Raw genomic sequence first — 12,127 nt, 5'->3', positions numbered from 1 at the left:
TAAAACCTTCACGCACCCTTCGTAGGGGATATCCCGCCCCCGGAAAGCGTTGAAGTTCTGGGCATCAGTCCCACCATCCCTCGATGACAGAATGGACATCGAGCTTTCATCTACATCTACGAATGTAGATGTTGATATTGATAGTGTTTAGGTTTAAGGGCATCTTTTCGCTCATAAACCTCTCTTTTAGTCCACACTATGGCACTGTTACAGTAGAACTGTAGCAGTTATGACAGGCGTCTTGCTGAGCTACATCAGCTCATTAGTGAGTTTGTGGAGAGAATAGTCTATATTCAGGAGACAAACTTCAGACTAGGTCATCATACAGTCTTGAGAAATTTCAGACTATACTCGACAGAACGATATTATGCCCGGTAGCATGGGTATTTTTGTTGGTTCTGATACTTATAGCGAAGAGTTTCTCTAAGAATGCCACTGGAAGCAGTTGCGGTGCGGGTACCACTGCCTGTCATAGCAACAGTGCATAATGTTTATTTTCCACCAGGCCAGCCTCTTAATACAAATGATGCCACTGATCTTACAGATCAGCTTCCACCTCCCTTCCCCTTATTGGGAGATTTTAACGCCCATCACCCCATCTGGGGATCTGAAACACCTTGCCCCAGATGAAGGGAGTTGGAAACATTAGTAACAGAGCTGGATTTATGTATTTTGAACACAGGTGAACCAACCCATTTCAGTGTACGTTACAGCACATACTCTCGCATAGACGTAAGTCAATGCAGCCGAACGTTGGTTCCGCTGATTCGCTGGAATACACACGATGATCTCTGTGACAGTGAACATTTTCTCATTATTCTTACTTTGTTGAAACAAAAATCGAGGAGGAGCCTCGACGGATTCTTAAACATGCTGATTGGCCAAAGTTCACATCACTAGCTGCCTTTAACCAAATACAGTAGAGACAATACGTGACACTTCAGGATTTAGCCTTGTTAAAATGGGAGACAATTTGCAAGATGCGCTCCTAGTGGCGTTACCTGAAAATTTGCGCTAAATTCAAATATCAATGGAAATGTATATACGGAAATGGATGAATAAATTACGTCTAGAAAGAAAGTGTTGCTAAAATATTAACTTCAAAGTTGCTAAAGCAATTCTGGATACATGAATGAAGAATTGTTTAACAGGTTATAATTTCTTCTTCTTAATCTGCTTAACCTCCAGGGTTGGCTTTTCCCTCAGACTCAGTGAGGGATCCCACTTCTACCGCCTCAAGGGCAGTGTCCTGGAGCTTCAGACTCTAGGTCGGAAGATACAACTGGGGACGATGACCAGTACCTCGCCCAGGCAGCCGTATCTGCAATGCTGAACAGGGGCCTTGGTGGGGGGGGGGGGGGGGGGTTATGATTGAAAGGGAGAGACAAGGAAGAGGGAAGGAAGTGGCCGTGGCCTTAAGTTAGGTACCATCCCGGCATTTGCCTGGAGAAGAAGTGGGAAACCACGGAAAAACCACTTCCAGGATGGCTGAGGTGGGAATCGAACCAGCCTCCACTCAGTTGACCACCCAAGGCTGAGTGGACCCCGTTCCAGCCCTCGTACCACTTTTCAAATTCCGTGGCAGAGCCGGAAAAAGAACCCGGGCCTCCAGGGGTGGCAGCTAATCACACTAACCATTAGACATACAATCAAGATGTGAAATGGACTGCTGTGAAAGGGCTTGATATTTCTTTTATGCATTTTTTCTTTTTAGCTTTAGCATACCTGCCTGAACTTTCACGGCTAGATTTGTCTTCTTTTTTTTTCTCTCATTTAAAAGCATTGTACATCACATTAGGACACTTGTCAATAAAAATATCGGCACATTCCTTACACACATGATTCAATGACTTTACAATTAAGAGCTGGACAATTTTCCTTTTAACTTGAAGCCTGCTAACAGAAAGAAAATCTATAAATTTAGCCTCAAAAACATTCCAAATTTCCTATAAGCAATACTTGCCATTACATTAGGGTAAAGCAAATTTGCATCATTTTGTTTCAACAAAATATGTACATTTCTTAAGTCACCCATATTTTCTTCAGTGTTTGACCATTACGGCGTTGAATATACCATCAGGTTTAACCTTTTGTTCATCGGTAATAACAAATATATCATCGATGTATCTTAAGCTTGTAATCAATCCGTCTATTTTATCCACTATTTTATCATATTCCATGTAATCCATGAATATGTTTGCTAAAATACCTGAAGCCGGCGAACCCATTGCTAGGTCTTTAGACTGTTTGTAAGTTTTGTTGTCAAAAACGAAATTGTTATTTTTCAAAGTAAATTCTAGTAATGTTAAAAATTCTTCAATTTCCACCTTACTTAATTTGCTGTGTTGCATTAAATTCTTTCTTACGGTTTTTATAGTATCTATGATAGGAATGTTGGAGTACATATCCAAAATATGCATCGTGTAGCAGTCTGTTAGCTCAATTCTTTTGATTCTGTTACAAAATAATATTAATTAGGTGTGCCTGGCTATTAAACTTACAGTGTTCTTTTAAATATCTTTGTATGAATTTGGCCGTCGTATATATCGGACTATTTCTAAAATTAACTATTGGTCTAATAGGAATTTCATGTTTATGAATTTTCGGTAGTGCGCTTAAAGAAGGTATTTCTGGGCTCATGTTAACTAGACAGTTAGTATCTTTGGAGTCTAATAACAAAAGTTATGTTATTGAGAATTTGTTTAAGCTTTTTCTGCATAGATGACGTGGGATTTTTTTATCAATTCAAAATTATTGCTAGTTGGAAAATATATATAATCAATATAATCTTGTCTGTCTATCAACACAGTAGTATTACCTGTATCTGGTTTTATCACAACATTATTATTACTATTTATCTTCTTCTTCTTCAATAATTTAATATTCTTATTCAACTCCTCATGGTTATCTATAGTATGCTCTAGCATATTGGATAATGTTCTACTAACTTCGTATCTAAGAGTAACTTGTTCATCAACTGGTAGGTTAGCTATGGCCACTTCAGTTTCAGCTATTAACATGACCAAATCTTTTCCATTACTATATATCTCCTTTTCCCAATTGAATTTAGGCCCTTTATTTAAAATGTTCATTTCATTGACATCAAATTTAACTTGAGTTAGATTTCTAACAGGTTCAAAGAACTTGTGTTCATTATCACCCAGAATAGTTTTACTTTATTATCAGGTAAATTTTGGAACTTCTTACCCAATATCACTTGTTTCTTGCTCAAAATATTATATATTCAAGTTTCTATGTTGTAACCAGTCCCACTCTATTTTCGATGCTGTTTCGGCTATCATTAGATGTAACTCATATAACACATTATTAAGTCTGGACTTTTTAAGGAGCTATACTTGATTAACCTTATTCTGTGTTTTTATCTCATTAGGATGTAACATTCCTCTTTTTGCAAGGATATCAAATGTTTAGGTACCAGTTTATAAGATAAACATTTTTAAGAAAAACTATGTCTTTAGAGATTTTGGAAATTTTAAATTTTAAGTTGTTAAACCTCTTAAACAATTTATTAGCCTGGCTGGCATACTCAACACTGCTTTACAGATCAACTGTAAATTATTGTGTATGTATTTTGAGTGTTATTGTATTTGTGTTGAGTGGTGTTATTATTTTTACTACATTGCTGCACCTGTGGCAGGCTATTGGTACCACTGTTAACTGTTTACAGGACCGTGTACAGCATGGAATGTAAGTGCCTACAAATACGATGAGAACTCCAGTGATGGGTTTGGTGAGCTGCTGCATACCTTCTGTCCCAGAGACCGCACAAAAGAGGTCTCGCTTCCGTGGAAACTGGACACGGTGCTCCTAAGGTATGTAGTGTAGTGCAGTGTCCACTGATAAGATCATGGAACAGTACAGTGAGGCAACCACATTATAACAAAGTAGAAATCTTACTTGGAATGAGTGTCAGAGCAGAGATGTCCAGGAAATACGTAACGTAATGAAGAGCATTACATGCCATTTTCCATTGCTACAGTAGCTACTCGCTTTCCTATTGGGCAACGTAAAGTGCCACATGACGTCATTCCCGTCAATCATAATAACTGATTCCATTACCAACTCCGGAAGAATAAAAGAACAAGCAACTGGACGGCCGCAAGAAATAAACAAACGACAACCGCATACATGTATGTGTTGAAAGTTGGGTACAGGTAACGAGGGAGATATCGCTATCGCCTCCAGCCCCTACCCTAACCAGTCTAGACTAATAGTGTTTGCACAGGAGACTAGAGGCCTAAGGCCACTTCACGGTTCTAAATGGTTAACTCCCTTAACTTGAGGACTTGGTATTTGTGCTGTCGGTGCAAGTATCCTGCAAGGATATTATAACATAATATGTGAGTTTCATGCCTTTGCTGGTGAGACTTAGTGTTTACAGTGCACTATGTCTTCTGGTATGGGCTAGAATAAATTTGTTACTTTCATTGATCTGTCTCAGTCTCATCCTCGACTTTGACAAAATGAAAGTGACCGAGGTATGGACGATGCTAGAAATACCATTCCTTATGCAGCCAGGTCCTTGTATGAATGGTATGAAAATATCACTCATAGGGTCGGTTGTTGCATGCATGTCAATGAGCTTGGCAGACTGAGATGTAATACCAACATCTGGCTCAGTGAGGAAAGCAGCGGGAAACTACCTCACTCCTCATTTTCCTAGTATGCCTCATCAGTGACGCCTACCCTATTATTACAGCTGTTGGTGGAACTGTGGAGGATCAAACTAGTCTTCAGGGTGAATTCTCAACATAAATGTAAATTTCAATGCTGCTATTTCTACCTGGAAATCATGGTAGATGAGAGCTATGTTCATTACGCTTGGCAGGGATCAACCCACCTGCCCCTACAAGTATATTTACCATAGCCTAAAATAATGGTCCAGGCACCATTATCCATTGCTTCTGAACCTACTATCACGGGCATTGGCTGAGATATCGATGATTAAGACGTCGTTGCCACCGGTGAAAAGACAGAGATTTTGTTACCAACCACTGCAGAAAAAAATGCTAAAGAGGCCCGCTTTTGACAATAACTTTACTTGCAGCAAGAAAAATGGTCATTTAATAGCTGTAACCTATCTATGTCTTGACAACACCATACTCCCTTCAAGAGGTTTTTTTCTATTGTCGCGGCAGGGACAGCAGCAAAGAAGACAGCCATATTGAAACCAACACCAATAACCAACAGTTGGCAGCAGTGCTGTTCTACTTACCTCAGCAATACTAGTGGAACAACTAAGTATTAAAAAGACGACAGCCACTTAGCACCTCGTGTTATTAACACTGCGGGGCGAACTTTATACTTATGCCGTGCTGACCACACACACTATTCTCCACCACAACACAGCATACGCCACTCTCAATGGAGGGTCGGCCTTACAAGGGCTGCAGCAGCCAGCAAGAGAATTTCATAAACCACTTTAACATTTACATTTTACACTATCTAACATTTTTCACACAAGGAGCTCATTTACAGAAAAATGTTCAGTCTGCTCTCCGTCGCACCAACACACATAGGTCTTATAGTAACGGTGAGATGGCAAAGGGCTAAGAGCGGGAGGGAAGTGACCGTGGCCTTAAACAGCCCCTGCATTTGCCTAGTATGAGAATGGGAAACCATGGAAAATCATCTCCAGGGTTACCGACAGTGGGGTTCAAACTCACTATCTCCTGAATGCGAGCTGACAGCAATCATTTATAGATTAAAACCAGCAGTGTTGAATATATTGTTACGTGCCAGCCCCTTTCGGTACTTCGAGGAAGGGGCTAGTGACTCCCAGCCAGCTTTCGGCGTGGGACTCGCCTTTCCACGTGTTGTTATCATCGGCCGGGTTACCTGCGAGTTTCTTGGAGATCCAGCGTGTTTTGCCTCCAGCCACCTCAGGAATGTTCTGGTTCACAGCATCCGAGCTATAAAAAGGGAGCCTAGCCGTGGACAGTCAGTCAGTGAGAGACTCAGTGTGTCGGCTGGGCTGAGGGCGACAGAGGTGTTGGCTGTCACTGGTGTCCCACCGAGGTCTGAATGAGGAGCCGTTGTTGGTATCTGAGTGTCAGAGAGGGGCTGGACTGAAGAGGTGCGAAATAAAAGACTGTGTACTACTTGAGAGTACTGTGTATCAGCGAGGGAAGCCGCTATCGCGAGTGTGAAGGTAAATGGACCTGTGTTAATGTTCGCCGTTGTGAGTATCGTCCTGCTAAATACTGTTGAGCTGTTGCTGTTTGGTTGTTCACTGCATGTGACTGTGTCAATTACTGGACTGTCTGTGGAGGAAAATAATGACAAATTATTAGATAATCTTAGGAACTTAGAAAGGGAACTAGATGAGCGCAATCAGTGGAAGGAAGTTCCTAATAGGTACAAGCAAGCAGAGCAGAAACAAATAGAGGTTATATCACCATAAGATAATAATTATGATTTTGACTTCAAGTAGATTCAGGGTATTAAATATCAGAGATGATCATTTTAGTGATAGTGACGTAAGTTTCCAATAGATCTAGTGAAAATAATTTAGTTAAAAAGAACTACAGTATGGTTCCTGTGTATGGGACCCTCACCAGTATTACTTCATTCAAGAATTGAAACAAAATCCAAAGAAAAGTAGCTGGAGTTGTTCTGAGTAATTTCCGACCAAAGAGCAGCGTTACAAAAATGTTGCAAAGTTTGGGCTGGAAAGACTTGGGAAAAGGGAGCCGAGTTGGTCGACTAAGTGGTATGTTACAAGTAATAATTATAATTAAGAGTCCGTATTGAAATTCCATGTACCGGTACTTTTTAAAATTACAAATTATTTATTTGGTCCACCACCTATTCAATACATAAAAATCTTTATAATTAGGATTTAATCCTTATACAATAGTTTGAATGGGACATGTTTCAAGTGTTTTTTAGGCATCATCAGCCGCCATAACACCTCAAAGTTAAATCAAGATCCTGATGTTATTAAAAATGTATTATTGGATTTATCAACATTCATAATCTTAAAATCTAATTACAATTTCTTGTATTGGAATTGAAAACAGTTGTGGTAGTGGTAGTTGTGGTAGACCAATAGCTTGGCTGGTATTGTAGATTGACTAGATCTAAACACATTGAATGAATATGGTGTAAAATAAAATTTAACAAACTGTTAGTAGTATAGTTAAGTATGTTCTAAAACAATGGGTCCTGCAACAACATTAACCCACAAGGTCATTGACCCGTAGTAGTGTACCTATGCGCGTTGTGACAGAAGGTCATTGATCCCAGTATAGTAGTAGTGCATTGCAGATTCGCGGATTTTGCATACATTTTTATTGCTTATAGCTGGGCTTACTATATTTATAGCCGGGTTGGGGGCCAATTTTGAATTTGATTTGAAAAACATTATTGCTTTGTCAACTTAAAGTCAACTTGTCCTGATAATAAGACTTTTAGCAATAGGATTTCCAAAACTGGCTTTTATTCATGTTTTAACACATGCATTATTTAAGGCTCTTTTATTTATGTATGCTGGTTCATTAATCTTATCTAACTATATATAAAAATGTATGTATGTATGTATGTATGTAAATGACACATCTCCTCCTAAACCACTGGAGCAATTTCAATCAAATTTTGAACACTTATTATTTGCTATCCGGAGACGAGCACTGTGGGGTTAAGCCACCTCTAGCCCTCTTAGGAGTGGGGGATTAGGGGGGTCAGGTAAAAAAATAATTGAAAATAGTGTCGAATCCGTAGTTTTGGGATCGCTGAGGTGAAGAGTGACATTTCCGATTTTTTAAAAGTCAAATTTCTGCTCCCATTTGGGTGGGGGGGAGGGGGGTCTGATGATGTAGCATGTGTGTAAATGACAAATCTCCTCCTAAACCACTGGAGCAAGTTCAGTCAAATTTTGAACACATATTATTTGGTATCTGAAGATGAGCACTGTGGGGGTAAGCCACCACTAGCCCCCTTAGGGGTGGGGGGTTAGGGGTTCAGGTAAAAACATAATCGAAAATGGTGTCGAATACAAAGTTTTGGGGGTCGCTGAGGTGAATAGTGGCACTCCCAATTTTTAAAGCCAAATTTCTGCTCCCATTTGGGTGGGGGGGGCGACGGGGGACTGATGATGGATATATGTGTGTAAATGACACATCTAATCCTAAACCACTCGAGCAATTTCAATCAAATTTTGAAAATTATTCTTTGCTATCTGGAGAGGAGCACTGTGGGGTAAGCCACATCTAGCCCCCTTAGGGGTGGGGGTTAGGGGGGTCAGGTAAAAAAAAAATCGAAAATAGTGACGATTCCACGGTTTTTGGGGTTGCTGAAGTGAATAGTGACACTCCCGATTTTTAAATAAATTTCTGCTCCCATTTGGGTGGGGGGCGAGGGGGACTGATATATAAAATTAAACGATATTAATGTCGAATACATAGTTTTCGGGGTCGTCGAGGTGAATTGTACACTCCGGATTTTTAGTATCAGGACACAAACCATGTAGAGGTAAGACAGCCCAGGAAACCTTAGGGGTCAGATATACAAATCAACGAAAATAGTGTCGAATCCACAACTTTTCGGGGTCGCTGAGATGAATAGTGACACTCCGGGTTTTTTAAAGTCCAAGTTCAGCCCCCTTTGGGGGGGGGTGAGGGGGAGTGATATATAAAAATAAACGAAAATGTATGGAAGTATGTATGTATGTATGTATGTATGTATGTATGTATGTATGTATGTATGTATGTATGTATATGTGTATGTGTGTGTGTAAATGACACATCTCCTCCTAAACCACTGGAGCAATTTCAATCAAATTTTGAACACTTATTATTTGCTATCCGGAGACGAGCACTGTGGGGGTAAGCCACCTCTAGCCCCCTTAGGAGTGGGGGTTAGGGGGTTCAGGTAAAAACATAATCGAAAATAGTGTCGAATCCATAGTTTTGGGGTCGCTGAGGTGAATAGTGGCACTCCCAATTTTTTAAAAGTCAAATTTCTGCTGCCATTTGGGTGGGGGGCGAGGGGTGACTGATGGATGTATGTGTCTAAATGACACATCTAAACCACTGGAGCAATTTCAATCAAATTTTGAAACTTATTTTTTGCTATCTGGAGACGAGCACTGTGGGGTAAGCCACCTCTAGCCCCCTTAGGGGTGTGGTTAGGGGGTCAGGTAAAAAATAATCGAAAATAGTGTCGAATCCATAGTTTTTGGGGTCGCTGAGGTGAATAGTGACACCCTCGATATTTAAAAGTTTAAATTTCTGCTTCCATTTGGGTGGGGGGCGAAGGGCGACTGATATATAAAATTAAACAAAAATAGTGTCGTATACACAGTTTTCGGGGTCGCCGAGGTGAATTGTACACTTTGGATTTTTAGTATCAGGAGATAAACCACGTGGGGGTAAGACAGCACAGGAACCCTTAGGGCCAGAGGGGTGAGGGGGTCAGATATACAAATTAATGAAAATGGTGTCGAATCCATACTTTTCAGGGTCGCTGGGAAGAATAGTGACAATCCGGATTTTTAGTATCATGAGAAAACGACATGGGGGTATTACACCCCAAGAAACCTTAGGGGCAGGGGGGCAAGGGGCCTCAGATACAAAAATCATCAAAAGTAGTGCTGAATCCATCCTTTTCGTGGTCGCTGAGATGAATAGTCACACTCTGGAATTTTTTTAAATCCAACTTCAGCCCCCTTCGTGGTAGGGGGTGATGGGAGAGTGATATATGAAAATAATCGAAAAGAGTGTTGAATCCATAGTTGTTGGGGTCGCTGAGATGAATAGTGAGACTCTGGATATTTTATAAGTTCATCCCCCTTTGGGGTGGGGGTCGAGGGGTGAGTGATATATAAAATTAATCGAAAATAGTGTCGAATACATAGTTTTCGGGGTCGTCGAGGTGAATTGTATGCTTCGGATTTTTAGTATCAGGAGACAAACCACGTGGGGGTAGGAGACCCCAGGAAACATTAGGGGCGGGGGGCGAGATGCTGAGATATACAAATCATCGAATGTAGTGTCGAATCCTTATTTTCTGGGGTCACTGAGATGAATAGTGACACTCCGGAATTCCTTAAAGTCCAGTTTAAGCCCTCTTCGTGGGAGGGATGGGGGAGTGATATATAGAAATAATAGAAAATAGTGTGGAATACGTAGTCTTCGGGGTCGCTGAGATGAATAGTGACACTCCGGAATTTTAGTATCAGGAGACAAACCACGTGGGGTAATACACCCCAGGAAACATTAGGGGCGGGGGGCGAGATGCTGAGATATACAAATCATCGAATGTAGTGTCGAATCCATATTTTCTGGGGTCGCTGAGATGAATAGTGACACTCCGGAATTTTTTAAAGTCCAGTTTTAGCCCCCATCATAGTAGGGGAGATGGGAGAAGGATATATAAAAATAATTGAAAATAGTGTCAAATCCATAGTTGTCGGGGTCGCTGAGATGAATAGTGAGACTCCAGTTATTTTATAAGTCCAAGTTCATCCCCCTTTTGGATCGGGGGCGAGGGGAGAGTGATATATAAAATTAATCGAAAATAGTGTCGAATACATAGTTTTCGATTTCGCCGAGGTGAATTGTACACTTCGAAATTTTAGTATCAGGAGACAAACCACATGGGGATAGGACAACCCAGAAACCCTTAGGGGCGGGAGGGGGCGAGGGGGCTGAGATATAAAAATCATCGAAAGTAGTGTCGAATCCATACTTTTTGGGGTCGCTGAGATGAATAATGGCACTCCAGAATTTTTTAAAGTTCAGCCCCCTTCGTGGTGGGTGGCAATTGGAGAGTGATATATAAAAATAAACGAAAATAATGTTGAATCCATAGTTGTCGGGCTCGTTGAGATGAATGATGAGACGCCGGATATTTTACAAGTCCAAGTTCATCCCCCTTTCTGGTGGGGGTGAGGGGAATTCACATTTAAAAATAATTGAATATAGTGTCAAAGCCATAGTTTTCGGGGTCGCTGAGATGAATAGTAACATTCCGTATTTTTAAAACTCAAAGTTTTTTAACCTCCTTTAGGGGGGAGGGGGAGTGAGATATAATAATAATCGAATATACTGCCTAATCCATAGTTTTCCGGGTCGTTGAGATGAATAGTAACATTCCGGATTTTTAAAGTCGAGTTTCAGCCCCCTTTGGCAAAGAGGGTGAGAAAGCATGAAAAAATAAATTGTAAACAATGCCCATGGTAATAGACGTGTGTATGTTCCAGTATGACTTTCAAGGATGACTTACTACCTGGAAAACATACTGTGGGAGTAAGACGCCCCTAGAACCACTTCGGAAGCGGGTGAAATATACAATCCATATTAACAAATAGTAGTCAGTTTGGCGCGATCTATATATACTGCACTATACATATATGAATTAAGGCATAAAAATGAAAAGAGACGTGAATTAATGAGACCATTCTAGGCATCCTAGAAATTTAAAACTTGATACCAGACAACCTGATGACTTCAGAATCCCTAGAAAAATCTAAAATTCTCAAAATTCTCTGGCCTAATCTACAACTTTGGTCCTATGACTTTTTGTCGTATCTCTATCCCTTATGTTAAATTTGGCTCTATTTCTGGATTTACTTAAATTTTGCACTTTGTACACGTATAATTGATGGTTTGATTCACTTATAGGAAAGATGGGGTCATCAAATTCTACACGAATGTTGGCCCACCCAGCCAAATTCTGTGTTTGAAGCTGTCGCATAAGTATCTGAAAAGTAATTCACTGTGTGAAAACCTTACACAAATTTCACCCTATTCAAAGTTTGTAAAATAATCTTGCCTTTAAATAGATGAGATACGAGGAAATATCATAGGGCCAGCCATTTAGATCGCTAAATGAGGCCAGAGTCCTCTTTTTATACAATCCGTTTTTCAATACGAATGCACCGTTTAGCAGCAGTTATTCTGTAAATGAAGGTGAACATGCATATACTTCCGTATATCGATCTACATTTATTAAGTCGATTTGTAGCGATCTAGAAAGGGGTGTGTCTTGCACTGTAATTAATACTTTACAAATCAACAGTGATTCTCAGCAGGAGGGCGTCTGCTGTTGTAATCAGTAGTCCCCACATCGACTTAAACTAGCAATAGGAATAGGGTAGTTCTCC

General features: G+C 40.4%; 1 protein-coding gene across 1 annotated transcript in view; it reads left to right on the top strand.

Moving 5' to 3' along the window:
• Positions 1–12,127, top strand: part of LOC136872117 (uncharacterized) — a 740,234-nt gene that overhangs the window by 690,395 nt on the left and 37,712 nt on the right. The window contains exon 16 of the mRNA XM_067145963.2: positions 3,689–3,833. Coding sequence (XP_067002064.2) covers positions 3,689–3,833 — 145 coding nt within the window. The remainder of the gene's footprint in view (positions 1–3,688; positions 3,834–12,127) is intronic.

This window comes from Anabrus simplex, chromosome 4, assembly GCF_040414725.1.
Source record: "Anabrus simplex isolate iqAnaSimp1 chromosome 4, ASM4041472v1, whole genome shotgun sequence".
NCBI lineage: Eukaryota > Metazoa > Arthropoda > Insecta > Orthoptera > Tettigoniidae > Anabrus > Anabrus simplex.
This window is presented reverse-complemented; position numbering and strand designations above follow the sequence as displayed.